The sequence below is a fragment of the Lampris incognitus genome, chromosome 5 (genome assembly GCF_029633865.1).
Source record: "Lampris incognitus isolate fLamInc1 chromosome 5, fLamInc1.hap2, whole genome shotgun sequence".
Classification (NCBI taxonomy): Eukaryota; Metazoa; Chordata; class Actinopteri; order Lampriformes; family Lampridae; genus Lampris; species Lampris incognitus.
This window is the reverse complement of record NC_079215.1, coordinates 61,907,154-61,923,207: the sequence shown is the minus strand read 5'-3', so window position 1 is coordinate 61,923,207 and position 16,054 is coordinate 61,907,154. Positions and strand designations below refer to the sequence as shown.

The window sequence follows — 16,054 nt, the reverse complement described above, 5'->3', positions numbered from 1 at the left end:
TATATATATATATATATATATATGTGTGTGTGTGTGTGTGTATGAGAATTTATATATAATCCAGCGATTCAAGTAAATTCTCTGAGACAGTACATGCCTGTTTCTCTCTCTCTCTGTCTCTCTCTCTGTCTCTGTCTCTGTCTCTCTCTCTCTCTCTCTCTCTCTCTCTCTCTCTCTCTCTCTCTCTCTCTCTCTCTCTCTCTCTCTCTCTCTCTCTCTCTCTCTCTATATATATATATGTGTGTGTATATATATATATTTATGTTACTTTAATCCGGCCTTGGGGGTATGCTTTCTCCATTTGTGAGTATTGAAAGCGCCGCTAGGATTTGTTTGGTATGAGCAACCAGCCAATATACAACTGACAGAGTCATGATTTTCAAATGTTTCCCAATGTGTCGAAATAGTTTCAGTAGAAAGAAGATTGTTGTTGCAAATGTGGCACTTGAATGGTGAAAAGCTATCGTTTTGTGAGGATTGTTGAGCAGGATGGGATTTGCTTAGGTGGGTCAGTAGAGTAGGAAGTACAGCAAAGTATGCAGAGGAAGAGGTTGGCAAAGAAGAAGTGGGATAGTCAGAGAGATGAAGAGGTTAGACACTAAGGAAGGAGAAAAAGACTTGTACCGATTGGCTAGACAGAGAGACCGAGCTGGGAAGGATGTGCAGCAGGTTAGAGCGATCAAGGATAGAGATGGAAATGTGCTGACAAGCGAGGAGAGTGTGCTGAGGAGGTGGAAGGAGTACTTTGAGGGGCTGATGAATGAAGAACATGATAGAGAGAGAAGGTTGGATGATGAGGGGATAGTGAATCAGGAAGTGCTTTGGATTAGCAAGGAAGAAGTGAGGGCAGCTATGAAGAGGATGAAGAGTGGGACTGGGGGGAATAGCGTGATCCTCCCACGTGCTACGTCCCCCTGGCGAAACTCCTCACTGTCAGGTGAAAAGAAGCGGATGGTGACTCCACATGTATCGGAGGAGGCACGTGGCATTCTGCAGCCCTCCCGAATCGGCAGAGAAGGTGGGGAAAGAGTGGGGATGGGTACAGTTGGGGAGAAAAGGGGGGGGTCCAAAAATAAAAAAGAGAAAAGAATGGGCAGACAAATACACTCACCGGCCACTTTATTAGGCACACCTGTCCAACTGCTCGTTAACGCAAATTTCTAATCAGCCAATCACATGGCAGCAACTCAATGCATTTAGGCATGTAGACATGGTCAAGACGATCTGCTGCAGTTCAAACCGAGCATCAGAATGGGGAAGAAAGGTGATTTAAGTGACTTTGAACGTGGCATGGTTGTTGGTGCCAGACGGGCTGGTCTGAGTATTTCAGAAACTGCTGATTTACTGGGATTTTCACGCACAACCATCTCTAGGGTTTACAGAGAATGGTCTGAAAAAGAGAAAATATCCAGTGAGCGGCAGTTCTGTGGGCGAAAATGCCTTGTTGATGCCAGAGGTCAGAGGAGAATGGCCAGACTGGTTCGAGCTGATAGAAAGGCAACAGTAACTCAAATAACCACTCATTACAACTGAGGTATGCAGAAGAGCATCTCTGAACGCACAACACGTCGAACCTTGAGGCAGATGGGCTACAGCAGCAGAAGACCACACCGGGTGCCACTCCTGTCAGCTAAGAACAGGAAGCTGAGGCTACAATTCGCACAGGATCACCAAAATTGGACAATAGAAGATTGGAAAAACGTTGCCTGGTCTGAGGAGTCTCGATTTCTGCTGCGACATTCGGATGGTAGGGTCAGAATTTGGCGTCAACAACATGAAAGCATGGATCCATCCTGCCTGGTATCAACGGTTCAGGCTGGTGGTGGTGGTGTAATGGTGTGGGGGATATTTTCTTGGCACACTTTGGGCCCCTTAGTACCAATTGAGCATCGTGTCAACGCCACAGCCTACCTGAGTATTGTTGCTGACCATGTCCATCCCTTTATGACCACAGTGTTCCCATCTTCTGATGGCTACTTCCAGCAGGATAACGCGCCATGTCATAAAGCTCGAATCATCTCAGACTGGTTTCTTGAACATGACAATGAGTTCACTGTACTCAAATGGCCTCCACAGTCACCAGATCTCAATCCAATAGAGCACCTTTGGGATGTGGTGGACCGGGAGATTCGCATCATGGATGTGCAGCCGACAAATCTGCAGCAACTGCGTGATGCTATCATGTCAATATGGACCTAACTCTCTGAGGAATGTTTCCAGTACCTTGTTGAATCTATGCCACGAAGGATTAAGGCAGTTCTGAAGGCAAAAGGGGGTCCAACTCGGTACTAGCAAGGTGTACCTAATAAAGTGGCCAGTGAGTGTATATTTTGCAGTTCACCTTTATTGATAGCCTACATTTAGCAAAAAAATAAATAATAATAATTGAAAAATACATCGATATTCGGGCCCAGCCTTAGAAGTTGTTTATCTGTATGAATATCCATACAATACTACTGAGTAATTCATAAACTTGTGTTTTACTTGTCTAAACTACAGTAGCACCCCCCCAAACCCCATCCCCCATCCCACAGGTCAGACAACCACCACCACAAGTAAATGGTCAACCTGTGGAAAACACTGAAATGCCATAATGACCAAAAATAACATGAAGTGCACAGATCTGTATCTTTTTTAGGTTTTAAGTTTTATTTTTAGCCTTTTTATGCAGGGAATGTGGACCAAGCATGCAACATATTTACAATGATGCCCTGCTGGAGGGCTGTTGGGTATCACTTGTGGTCACCCTGACAGTAACTGCTGAAGGAGGAGTGTTTGTATTTCTTTCTTTCTCTCTTGTATTTATTTTGTATTTATTTCTCCCAGCCATGGCTGGGAGGAATAAATACATAAGTTATGTTCATATGTATATGAAGTTTAACTTATTTATAAGTATGAAGGTGCAATATCAATTCTGCATATTAAGTGAAACATAAGCAATAAGCTACAAAGTCAAAACAGGCAAAACATGATGGAGTCTTGGAACAGAAACTGAATAAAGTGTGCATACGTTGTGGTTGTGGGAGCAAGGCATAAGGCAACTTCCTCACTGGTTAATGTTTATGTAACAGACAGGAAACAATATTCACCACACCAGGTGCTTCCGCTTCATGTCAACAAATTGGAACTTCACGTTGAAACAAAGGCAGCAACCAAGGGTTCTAACTCTGAGACTGAAAATGCTGCAACACCAGAAAATATTACAAATATCTGTCTCAACCAAGTTTATTGTGATTTTAATTATCCAATCACATTGCTGCAACAGGCAAGCTAGTGGGTTGTTTATGTTATGTCACTTTTTGCAATTGTTCTTTTCACTATATAAGGTATGTTAAATCACCATGTTAATATATTATGGCATACCTGATCATATCCACTTAAACTGTAATGCCCTGACTACAGGAGTGTGATATAGCCTGGACACCAATATGAGCCCTGAGTAGATAGTTGGTTTATTGTCTTTGAAAGTAAATTGTTTTTCAAGTCAGGTGCATCAAACAGGATACACATAAGAAAGACAATATACTGTAAGACAACAATGATTTTAGAGACAGGTATCAATGACAATGATTCAATACTTTTCCCCTATAGTTGCTGTCCATGCAAACTGTTAATGCTAACGCTAGCTAGTGCTACTCTAGTTGCTGTTCATGCAAACTGTTAATGCTAATGCTGACTAGTGCTACTCTAGTTGCTGTCCATGCTAACTGTTAATGCTAACTCTAACTAGTGTTACTCTAGTTGCTGTCCATGCTAACTGTTAATGCTAACTCTAACTAGTGTTACTCTAGTTGCTGCCCATGCTAACTGTAAATGCTAACTCTAACTAATGCTACTCTAGCTGTCCATGCTAACTGTTAATGCTAACTCTAACTAGCGCTACTCTGGTTGCTGTCCATGCTAACTGTTAATGGTAACTCTAACTAGTGCTTTCAACATCATGACGTTTTAGCTGACGACTGATTGTCATTCAGATAACTGTCTTTTATCCATTTTATGCAATGATTATGGTATAACCCTAATAACAGTGTAATAATACACATACACCTTACGAGGAACAACCATTTATTGACATCAAACACTGGAACATATAAATATATGACATTTTTCTTTGCCTTTTAGGTTTTGTAATCACTTTTGTAGACAAAGCCCATTACTGAACTAGACAAAGAAATGACATATTGCTTCCTCCAAGTTATTGAGCTCTCCTTTTTTATTTGGCTTAAAACCAAAATGTGTCCACAGGGGTGCAGTTGTTTTTGGCTTTGTTACTACAGCTTGACCTAAATACGTTCATTTCAGTAGCTGGCATAGTTTGAGATCGTTTGATAATGTTTCACCCCATACTCTGCTGCAATATTTGTTTTAAATAACTTTGTGGTGGAGTAGCTATAGTCATTCTCATCTACATGTTTCAGTTTAACTGGCTATAGTGACTGGCTTTTGCAAAACAAGACTTTTTTGGGGGGTTAAGGAAATGTATTAATTAAAGCCTCTGCAGTGTGCTCTGACTTGGTGAGTTGAACTATTTCAGTTCTTTGCACAAGCGTAGTGATCATTAGCAGTTCATCTCCATGTAACATGATCGGTTGTGTTGCCTTATTGGAAAGCATCCCTATGATTTCTTTTCTCGCTAATTGCCTTTGTGCCAAATCTAAAATCTACCTAATTGAAAACTGGAATACCTGACACTACAGCTGAATCAAATTAACCACCGGGCAGAATAGAAAACTAGCAGTACTGGAGATCGCTGAAGAATGGATTGAAAACTACTAGTATAGAGAGTCCTGTCAAAACTATCAGTCAGCTTAGCAAGCAGTGAGTTTGCACAACCAGTGTATTGTACATGAGTGTGAGGGCAGTGACTGAGTAAACATACAAAACCATTAGATAAACCTTTAAAATGTAACTTCAGGTAATAATAAACAGACTGCAAATCCAAAATATTAGCACAGCTTAGTGTGCTACAGGCATCCAAGCATTTTTCTAAATTTCTCCATCTTGAAAAGATTGGTATTCAAGGAGGGGTATTCACAGTTTATTTATCAAATATTGGTCCTGCCTGCTCTGCCCAGCCCCTGCCTTCAGTCGTTGGTCTGTTTCCAGGGAACACCGCTTGGCTTTCTGCTTCCCGGTTTGGTCAAGGTCCCCTCCCCTATGAGCTCTTGCCGTGGACCCAATGTTTCCTGTCTGCTCCTCACTCTGCCAGCCTCTCATCTTGCCTGGCATTAAAAGACTTGTTTTACTGAAACCCTGCCTTGAGTCTGTCTGTGTTGGCATATTGGGTTCAGTCTTGCAGCCCCAGTTAACGGTACGATCTGGCCAGTATGGACGCAGCCACCACAGACGGGCCCCAGCAAGCGCTCGCCAATCAGGACATACTACTCGGGTAGCATGACAAGACCCTGAGACCTGTTATGGACCAAATCAGTGCCGTTGTGCAGTCCCTCATTGACCTCCAAAGCAATGTGGCTGCCCTGAACTTCCCTGTAGTGTCCAGTTCCACACCCCTGTCTCGCAAACCATCTATCCCTGCTCCTGAGCGATATGATGGTGATCTCAGGGGCTTGCCAGTCTGTTGCAGTGTTCTCTAGTTTTGGAACAACAACCTCATACGTATGTATGCCGGTTAGAGAGAGCAAAAATCACTTATGTGATTGGGTTGCTCCGAGGTCCCAAGTTTGCCTGGGCAACCGCGGTGTGGGAGAGGCAAACCACTGTCTGCGCCATGTATGCCAGCTTCACTCTGGAGATGAGGAAGGTTTTTGATCATCCAGTTCGAGGTAAGGATGCAACAAGGCAGCTCATGTCTCTCCGGCAGGGTAACTGTAGTGTGGCCAAAATTGAATTCCGGGCTCTCGTCGTGGAGAGAAGCTGGATCCATGAGTCTCTCCAGGAGACGTTTCAACATGGGCTTAAAGAAAACATCAAGGATGAGTCGTGTCCCGGGAGGAGCCTAGTGGGCTCAATGAACTCATTGCTTTAGCCATCCGAATCGATAACCACCTTCAGGAGCACCAAAGGGAGAAGGCAAAAGCAGTCTGCTTTTGTCTCCTCCATGCCTATTTCATCTGTATTGATTGCTTCTGTTCCCCAGACTCCACCCAACCAGGAACCCATGCGGCTGGGCCGGACTCGCCTTTCCACAGAGCAATGTCAGTGGTCATTCAACCTGAGGAGTTGTCTATACTGCTTGTCTATACTGTTGTCTATAGCCACTGGCCGGTGCACCCAGCAAGAGTCGGCTCGGCAGTTGTGGGAGAGATACTGCTGAGCTGAACCACTTACTCCTCCCTCTCTCGCCATCAACTGGAAGCCACTTTGGTGTGGCGGGGCCAGCATTGTCCTCTGTCCGCTCTTCTTGACTCCAGTGCTGATGCGAGTTTTTTTAGGCCAGCAAGTGGCCAGACAGTTCACTCTGGACACCACTCCCATCGACCCACCTCTGGAGGCCAACTCTCTAAATGGCCTTGCCCATGTCATGGAGAAGACCATTCCTGTCCTCCTCCATCTCTCCGGCTACCACCAGGAAAAGATCAATTTTCACATCATTGACAGCCCCCATTTTCCCGTAGTTCTTGGGCACCCGTGCTTGAAACTCCCCAACCCATACTTCAACTGGATCATGGGTAGGGTTAATGCATGGAGTTAATTTTGCCATTGTAACTTTTTGCACTCAGCCTCTGCTCCAACTCTCCCCAGTTTGCAGTATTTTCCTGAGCCACTAGACCTCTCCACAGTTCCCTCAGTATATCATGATCTATCCTCAGTTTTTAGCTAACACCAGGCTCTGTCTCTACCTCCCCGCCGGCCCTATAACTGTGCCATAGACTTGGAACCTGGAGTGCCTCTGCTCAGCAGCTGGCTTTACAATCTCTCCTGGCCGGAACAAGAGGCCATGGAAACATACATTTGTGACTCCCTGGCTGGAGAGATATATGCCCCTCTTCTTCTCCAGTGGATGCAGGGTTTTTCTTTGTAAGTAAGAAAGATGGCCCACTTAGACCGTGCATTGAATTTCACAGAGCTTAATCAGATTACTGTTAAGAACAAATATCCGTTGCCACTAATCAGCTCTGCTTTTTTCTCCCTCCACGGTGCCGTGGTGTTTTCTTTCTAAGTTGGATCTCCACAATGCCTACTACCTTGTGTGCATGCGAGAGGGGGATGAATGAAAAATGGTATTTAAAAAAACTTCTCCGACACTTTTAAGTACGTAATTATGCCATTCGGCCTGATGAATGCACCTGCTGTGTTCCAAGTCCTGATAAAGTCGGAGGGTAAAGTTGCAGTGCCATCGGTGCAGGCCAACCTACAAGGCTGCTGGCGCATCTGGAGTCAGGCCCGCGCTGCCCTGCTCCATGTCTCCACCCTGTCCCAGGTTAACCGTCACCGCACCCCAGCTCCTGCGTATGTCTCTGATCAAGAGGTGTGGCTTTCCACCAAGGACCTGCTGCTGAAGGTGGAATCCAAGAAGCTCTCTCACCACTTCGTTGGTCCTTTCCCAGTGGACAAGGTTATTAACCCAGTGGCAGTACGGCTCAAACTCCCAGCCTCCCTTCAGGTGCACCCCATGTTCCATGTCTCCCATCTGAAGCCCGTCTTCTCCAGTCCCTTGTTCCCCCCCCAGCAGTGGCCCCTCCATGCATGGGATGGCAGCCCAGTATATCCCATCCGGTGGCTTCTGGACGTACTCCATCGGGGCCACCCTGTAGTACCTGGTGGATTGGGAGGGATATGGTCCTGAGGAATGCTGCTGGGTCCCTCAAAATCACATCCTGGACCTTCCGCTCATCCGAGCTTTCCATGAGCTCCATCCTGACAACCCCGTGGGGGGGGTGACAAGCCTGTGGGGGGGGTGACAAGCCTGTGGGGGGGCCCTCCCAGGACTCACCCTCTTTGACCCAGTCTCCCTAATTGTCTCCCTTATCTTGGCTACTCCCCCTGCCCTAGTTTCGCTGTCTCCTGTTTGTGTGTGTATGTGTCTTCAGGATTGGAGGCAGGTGTGTGGCAAGCAGAGCAGAGGTACACCACCTGCATCTCATTTACAGCAATCAACCCTACCCCTTATGTACCCAGCCTTGCCACATCCACCTTGTCAGACCGTAGTGCCTGCGCAGTTCAGCCTACACTTCTGGCCTTTATGTTGCGACATTGCCTGTTTCCTCATCTAGACCCGGCTCCCCATGTTTCCCACAGTCCTGCCTGCTCTGCCCAGCCCCTGTCTCCGGTCGTTAGTCTGTCTGTGTCGGCATATTGGGTTCAGCCTTGCAACCCCGGTTAACATGAATTGTTTTTGTTTTTCTGGAATCTCTAAAAGTGCTGTTGTTGGCTTTGGGCAAGAAATTCAACTTTTAAATGGAAAATAGATTGTCTTGACTAAAACTTACCAATGTCATGTGACTAGTGTGAAAGGTCACATGACCAGACCAGCTTACTACCTGCTTGGTAGAGGCTAGTTCCCATCGATGCAGAGAACGGTCAACTGAGCATGCGCAAGTACTCGTTGCCTCCGTTGTTTGGGTAGGTTAGGGCTAGGGCGGGGTTAGGGTTAAAGTTAACTAATCAGACGCAGAGTAGGGGTGGGTCTTCCTAGAATCCTAGCGCCTGGATGCTACGCGGGGCGTGTGGAGGCATGGTAGAGGCATTTCGCGCATGCTCAGTTGACCGTTCTCTACTCCATTTCCGTTCTCTGCATCGATGGGAACTAGCCTCTACCCTTCCTGCTTGCGCCTAAGGAAGAAGATGTCTTCCTCAGACTTCTACAAAAGGAAGTAAGTGAAACACCTTAATTAACAGATAGAACTATAATATTTGGTACATATGTTCTTTAAAGGCTGTACTACTGAAATATATTGAGAATTGTACTCCTGCATATATATTTTGGTCGTAAGAGGTGTAAATTTGTTAATGGTCCCAATTGTGACCGCAGCCCAGTATCACGCCAAAACATGTAATTCACCCGCCGGTCCAACGTGTCAATGTCACGGTTTGCCTCGCTCAGGCGTGAAAAGTACACGCGTATATGACGGTGCAATGCCAGCAGGGGGCGATGATTAGCACAATGCCAGCAACTCCCCACGGAGGAAAAGAAGCATGCGGGTCCGCGGTGGCGTAGCGGTCTAAGCATCGGCTTGGTGTCGATGCAGTTGCCTACTGGGGACTGGGGTTCGCGCCCCGGTCTCGTCAGATCTGACTATGGCCGGACTCGATGAAGCAGCAATCATTGGCAACGCTGTCTTCGGGAGGGGGGCGGAGTCGGCTTGTGTTCGTCATGTGAATGCGTCTCTGTGTGTGTCGGAAAAACAGTGGTTCGGCTTGGATTCGCCTTGTCACGAAAGTGGGGAGGCGCTTTCCTTCGAGACTGCCGGCCGGAGAGATGCAGTTGGCGAACGCATACAATACGAGGGTGGGTGTTTGAATTAAAATAGGGATCAATTGGCCACTAAATTGGGAGAAAAAAGGGAAAAATCAGAAATAAAATTTAAAAAAAAGAAAAGCATGCAGCATTTTCCAAAATCCCTCCCCATCAGGTATACGTGGCTGCTATATTTTTTTTAATATTTTTTCTGTTGCTTATGAGTGTTGTCATGTTAATTACATTTCATTTGGCGGTAGAGAGTCGACCCCTAACCCTAATCATCGCCCCCTGCTGGCACTGCACCTTCAGACACGCGTGTACTTTTCACGCCTGAGCAAGGCAAACCGTGACTCTGACACGTTGGACCGGCGGGTGTATTACAGGTAGACTATGAATGGCGATGCAGAGGTGAACTCTCTGGAGGATGAGACAGATGTCCATGAGAACTAATTGGTGTTCCCCACCTCCCACTCCTGCAGTCAATCCATCTGATAGATGACTCAAAGGCCAACAGCGACCCTTCCTACAAAGTACAGCCCATCTTCAGTGCACTGAATGAGTCTTACAAAACGATGCCATAGTCAAAATGGTTATCGGTTGACGAAATTATGATACTTATTGTGGCAGGCATGTTGCAAGCAATTCATCAGGGGCAAAACAATCCGGTTTGGATATAAATTGTGGAGCCTAGCACCCTTTGCTGCATGGCATCCCCTCTCTTTCTACTATCACTATCCAATGAAAGCAGAAAATTCCAAAAAAAAAATCCTGACAGACTCGTTGGACTATAATGACATAAATTCAGTGTTCAATACGAAGCCCCGTCGTCTCCTGCTGTAATCATCAGAAGTAAGCTAATGTACAATTTCAGACTGTAGTAGCCTATTTCAATGTTAATGTTTATTCGGGTTTTGGTTTACTGTTTATTGCTCCAAAGGGGTGTGGTTAGCGCGGTCGCCTCACAGCAAGAAGGTCCTGGGTTCGAGCCCCGGGGTAGTCCAACCTTGGGGGTCGCCCGAGGTCATCCACTGTGTGGCGTTTGCATGTTCTTCCCGTGTCTGCGTGGGTTTCCTCCAGATGTTCCGGTTTCCTCCCACAGTCCAAAGACATGTAGGTCAGGTGAATTGGCCGTACTACATTGTCCCTAGGTATGAATGTCTGGGTGTATCGGCCCTGTGTGATGGCCTGGTGGCCTGTCCAGGGTGTCTCCCTGCTTGCCACCCAATGACTGCTGAGACAGGCTCCAGTATCCCCGCGACCCTGAGAGCAGGATAAGCGGTATGGATAATGGATGACACCTTTTATTTTACTTTTACAGTGTTGGATTGTACGTGGTGTCTAGTTTCCATGTCCCGGCTTCTGTTGGTCATAAATCAATGAGCCACCCTCACATGAGCTTGCCAACGGCAGTTTTTGTGTTATTGTAAGTTGAAACGTGTTACGTGAACAACAGTAATAGTTATGAAGTAAATTCTAACCATGTCTCATTCTTCTGTGTTGCATATGTTGCTGTTATGATTTTAAATGTGTAAATCGGTCTAACTGAACAGTTTGTATGAATTCTGACTACGCTGTTTTCCACCGGTCACTATTGTGACGGAGTATAAAACCTAATATTTCACCAACTTAACCAACAAATAATCAAAAAGGGCATCAAGTTTGTGTGTTGGGGAGGTCAAAGGAGTAAAATACATGTACTCAAATTGCAAAGAAACATTTGGGAATAAACCGGTTAATTTCCTCAAAGCTTCATATTTTGTACAATAAGCCATTAGCACATCCAGTGTGGGTTTTTCTAGTTCTGTGTTTTTTCTGTATTTTGTTAAACATCAGTTTGTGACGTGTCTAAATAGACCCAATCAGAGACACAGAAGTAAACGAGAACACATTCCTGAAATGGCCAAGTGCCACGGATAACGTAGAGTCGAGTCTTTTGTGGGCACTGGTTTTTGTACAGAGTTACTGTGACGTTACAGCACTGTGACACTTATTTTGACTACTGGGGAAAAGGCACGGTGGTCACGGTCTCATCAGGTAAGAGAAACTCTTATTTCTGATAACACACACACGTCTTCATTTCTTCAACATAACACATTTTAGGGTAGAAGCAAGTTTGGAATTTGTGGTGTTTTTCTGTTGGGATTAAGTAGAGATGAAATGAAACGACTGCACCTATATAATCTGGCGGTCACATGTTGCTACTGTAAAACAGTAGTTTTACTGCTCATTTACAATCTCATTTATCAGCAGTTGCAAAATGTTCTGTGCTGTTATAGTTGCCGGTCCACGGCACTACCGATGTGGATACTAGGTAGTGATAATGCCGGTAACGGTAGTTCTGGTTGGCCGTGTGAAATGAATTGTGTAATGATGATAGCTGGGTGTTAACTACTCACTAGTAACCGTTTCATCAGGTAAGACTTTTAACATCATGCACAGTTTGAAACCCACACTGATTATTTGCTCAGGATTTAGATTTCTCTACTTTGTGTTTGAGCGGCCAGAGGCAGTTTGGTTGTGTTGAGTTGGCAAATGTCAGGTTCAGATTTCTGCCGTTGCAACGTAATGTGTTTAAAATGTTAATTAAGTGTAAAGATACGCAGCACAGTGCTGTCATTATTATCACTATTATCGTTATAGAATAGCTTACTTAGGAAAGTACGAACTAGCAAGCGTTTTTCTTTTTTTTCTCACTTAAGTTTTTAAAAAGACATGAACAGAACAGTAAAATATACAAACCGATAGAAATAATAATGAAAAATAACAGTAAATAGTTGTCTGGAAATATTTCAATATTCAAACAAATATTTTAATTAGGCATTAATTTAGTCGGTGTCATTTCTCATATAAATGTTCAATTTTTCACAGTTCTTTTTAAATATATTCTAGCAAGCGTTTTGCAGTGATAAATATTCCTCTTTTATATCTAATTGCTGGTAAAATCAAAGCAAAAGGTATTTTCTGTGTATTTGCTACCAGACGGCCTTCACCAAAGCCGAGCTTATCCAGGGGAAACTTCAGTTTAAAAAGCAGAATGCAGTGTTTCAGCCGTGTAAAATGTGGAAATTAAAATGGGTTGTGTGATGTGCAGTATAAGCTACAGCAATGCCTAAGCCAATATTTGACAGTGTCACAGATTCCTCTCTGGTTTTCCAAAGCCTGAGTTAACCAACACTTTTTATGTAGTTTGAGGAATGTTCAGGGGACTTTGTTGAGTACATAAATGGTAAAAAATATTACTTTCAATATACTGCTTACTGGTGTGAAACTAACACGACCTTTGTTATCACAGGGAGGTTGTTGTGCCCCTGTTCTAGTCGAGCAACACTAGAATGTGTGTGACTTCCTGCAGGAGGACTTGTCAGTAAGAGAGACATGTAATGTGTGTATTGCTGTTGTAAGGACGGTTTGTCTCTCCTCTGTCAGCCACACCAAAGGCCCCTACTGTGTTTCCTCTGGAGCAATGTGGCCCCGAGACCGGAGACACCGTGACTCTCGGCTGCCTCGCCACCGACTTTACACCCGCCTCACTGGGCTTCAGATGCACCAACGCCGAGGGAGTTGCCCTGCCTGATGTACTTCAGTACCCCGCTGTTGAGAAAAACAGGGCTTACTTTGGAGTCAGTCGGGTCCGCGTGCAGCGAGACTACTGGGACGCCAGGAAAGTTGTCAACTGTGTTGTTGAGCATTCAGCAGGACAAAAACAATGCCGCCTTCAGAAGAAAGGTGAGTTACTTGTAGATGATGAAAAACTCAAACACTTTTTTAATCCAACATGTGAGTTGGTTTAAATTACATTTATTAGATCAGTACTTCACGTATAATGAAGAAATTTCTGTTAAGTATTTTTTACAATTATCTTTTCCTTACAGAAATGTTTAATTGTCTTCTATATTTCTAAACAGAAATGATTTCTAATGCAAAAGTGTATGTGCAGAAAAAATTCATAAATATATTGGATTTGACAAAATATAAGAAAAAAATGTAACAAACAGAATATCTTATGTCATCCAGTTGTTTTTTTAAGTGACCAAAGTAAAAACAAGGTTCAGTATTGAAATCAATAACTGATTTAGGTGTCTTAGAAATATCTGCAAAGTTACAAAGCTATGTTGTTGTAAGAAAGATTGGAACAGGAACAAAGGAAACACAAAGAACCTCATGATAGTTGTAATTCCATGTTATTCAAGTTGTACTGCATCAGTGGCAGGTTGCAGCAAGTTGTACTGTGTAGTGGCAGGTTGCGGCAAGTTGTACTGTGTCAGTGGCAGGTTGCGGCAAGTTGTACTGCGTCAGTGGCAGGTTGCGGCAAGTTGTACTGCGTCAGTGGCAGGTTGCGGCAAGTTGTACTGCGTCAGTGACAGGTTGCGGCAAGTTGTACTGCGGTAGTGGCAGGTTGCGGCAAGTTGTACTGTGTAGTGGCAGGTTGCGGCAAGTTGTACTGCGTCAGTGGCAGGTTGCGGCAAGTTGTACTGCGTCAGTGGCAGGTTGCGGCAAGTTGTACTGCATCAGTGACAGGTTGCGGCAAGTTGTACTGCGTCAGTGACAGGTTGCGGCAAGTTGTACTGCGTCAGTGACAGCTTGCGGCAAGTTGTACTGCGTCAGTGGCAGGTTGCGGCAAGTTGTACTGCGTCAGCGGCAGCTTGCGGCAAGTTGTACTGCGTCAGCGGCAGCTTGCGGCAAGTTGTACTGCGTCAGCGGCAGCTTGCGGCAAGTTGTACTGCGTCAGCGGCAGCTTGCGGCAAGTTTTACTGCGTCAGCGGCAGCTTGCGGCAAGTTTTACTGCGTCAGCGGCAGCTTGCGGCAAGTTGTACTGCGTCAGCGGCAGCTTGCGGCAAGTTGTACTGCGTCAGCGGCAGCTTGCGGCAAGTTGTACTGCGTCAGCGGCAGCTTGCGGCAAGTTGTACTGCGTCAGCGGCAGGTCGCGGCAAGTTGTACTGCGTCAGCGGCAGGTTGCGGCAAGTTGTACTGCAACAGTGGCAGGTTGCGGCATGTTGTACTGCGTCAGTGGCAGGTTGCGGCATGTTGTACTGCGTCAGTGGCAGGTTGCGGCAAGTTGTATTGCGAGTTGTACTGCATCCATGGCAGGTTGCGGCAAGTTGTACTGCATCCGTGGCAGGTTGCGGCGAGTTGTACTGCGCCAGTGGCAGGTTGCGGCACGTTGTACTGCGTCAGTGGCAGGTTGCGGCACGTTGTACTGCGTCAGTGGCAGGTTGCGGCACGTTGTACTGCGTCAGTGGCAGGTTGCGGCAAGTTGTACTGCGTCAGTGGCAGGTTGCGGCAAGTTGTACTGCGTCAGTGGCAGGTTGCGGCAAGTTGTACTACGTCAGTGGCAGGTTGCGGCAAGTTGTACTGCGTCAGTGGCAGGTTGCGGCAAGTTGTACTGCGACAGTGACAGGTTGCGGCATGTTGTACTGCGTCAGTGGCAGGTTGCGGCAAGCTGTACTGCGTCAGTGGCAAGTTGCACTGCGACAGTGACAAGTTGCAGCAAGTTGTACTGCGTCGGTGGCAGGTTGCAGCAAGTTGTACTGTATCAGTGGCAAGTTGTCCTGCGACAGTGACAAGTTGTACTGCGTCAGTGGCAAGTTGCACTGCGACAGTGACAAGTTGCAGCAAGTTGTACTGCGTCGGTGGCAGGTTGCAGCAAGTTGTACTGCATCAGTGGCAAGTTGTCCTGCGACAGTGACAAGTTGTACTGCGACAGTGGCAAGTTGTACTGCAACAGTGACAAGTTGCAGCAAGTTGTACTGCGACAGTGGCAAGTTGCAGCAAGTTGTACTGTATCAGTAGCAAGTTGTACTGCGACAGTGGCAGGTTGCAGCAAGTTGTACTGTATCAGTAGCAAGTTGTACTGCGACAGTGGCAGGTTGCAGCAAGTTGTACTGTATCAGTAGCAAGTTGTACTGCGACAGTGGCAGGTTGCAGCAAGTTGTACTGTATCAGTAGCAAGTTGTACTGCGACAGTGACAAGTTGCAGCAAGTTGTACTGTATCAGTAGCAAGTTGTACTGCGACAGTGGCAGGTTGCAGCAAGTTGTACTGTATCAGTAGCAAGTTGTACTGCGACAGTGACAAGTTGCAGCAAGTTGTACTACGACAGTGACAAGTTGCAGCAAGTTGTACTACGACAGTGGCAGGTTGTGGCAAGCTGAACATTGCTGGAAAGGAAAGGCTTAAGCTTGCCCATGCAAACTGAGATACTGGCTCGTATTTTTTCCTCTCTTTCCATCCTAACGTAGGCCATCTGCACTTAACATATGCACCGTGTAGTAATATGTCTGCTTCCTTCCATCTACTTGCATAATCCTTTGGTTTTCTTATTGTTGTCTTCCTGCACTTTGTTTCACCAACAATCACAGTTCAAAATCCTGTTTAGTACAGCTGCCATGGCATGGAAATCTTCTTACCGCAGTATTAGAGGAGAGTAATATTGCAGGTTTAATAATATTACAAGTCGTGGGGGGGTCATTGCAGCCGTTCCAGACTCGCGTTTACACCAACACGTACAACGAATGTACAACACATACATCAACAAGTGTCAAAATCCCTCTTTAAGAAATGTTAATAGGCAGAAGATAGCTATCGAATGTCAACAACAAGCGGGCTTAACCTAAATACTTATTTACCCGCTCATTTATATTCTGTTCACATGGGGCTTTTAATTTTTGGGGAGGCCCAGTAATTTCTTATAATT

At 45.6% G+C, this 16,054-nt stretch overlaps 1 protein-coding gene and 1 gene segment (V, D, J or C); both read left to right on the top strand.

Moving 5' to 3' along the window:
• LOC130113067 (uncharacterized) overlaps positions 1 to 16,054 on the top strand; it is a 1,140,561-nt gene that overhangs the window by 602,834 nt on the left and 521,673 nt on the right. The window lies entirely within an intron of this gene.
• LOC130113253 (Ig mu chain C region membrane-bound form-like) overlaps positions 1 to 16,054 on the top strand; it is a 61,427-nt gene that overhangs the window by 39,863 nt on the left and 5,510 nt on the right. Inside the window, 2 exon segments of the C gene segment in view lie at positions 11,319 to 11,395; positions 12,788 to 13,087. Coding sequence covers positions 11,319 to 11,395; positions 12,788 to 13,087 — 377 coding nt within the window.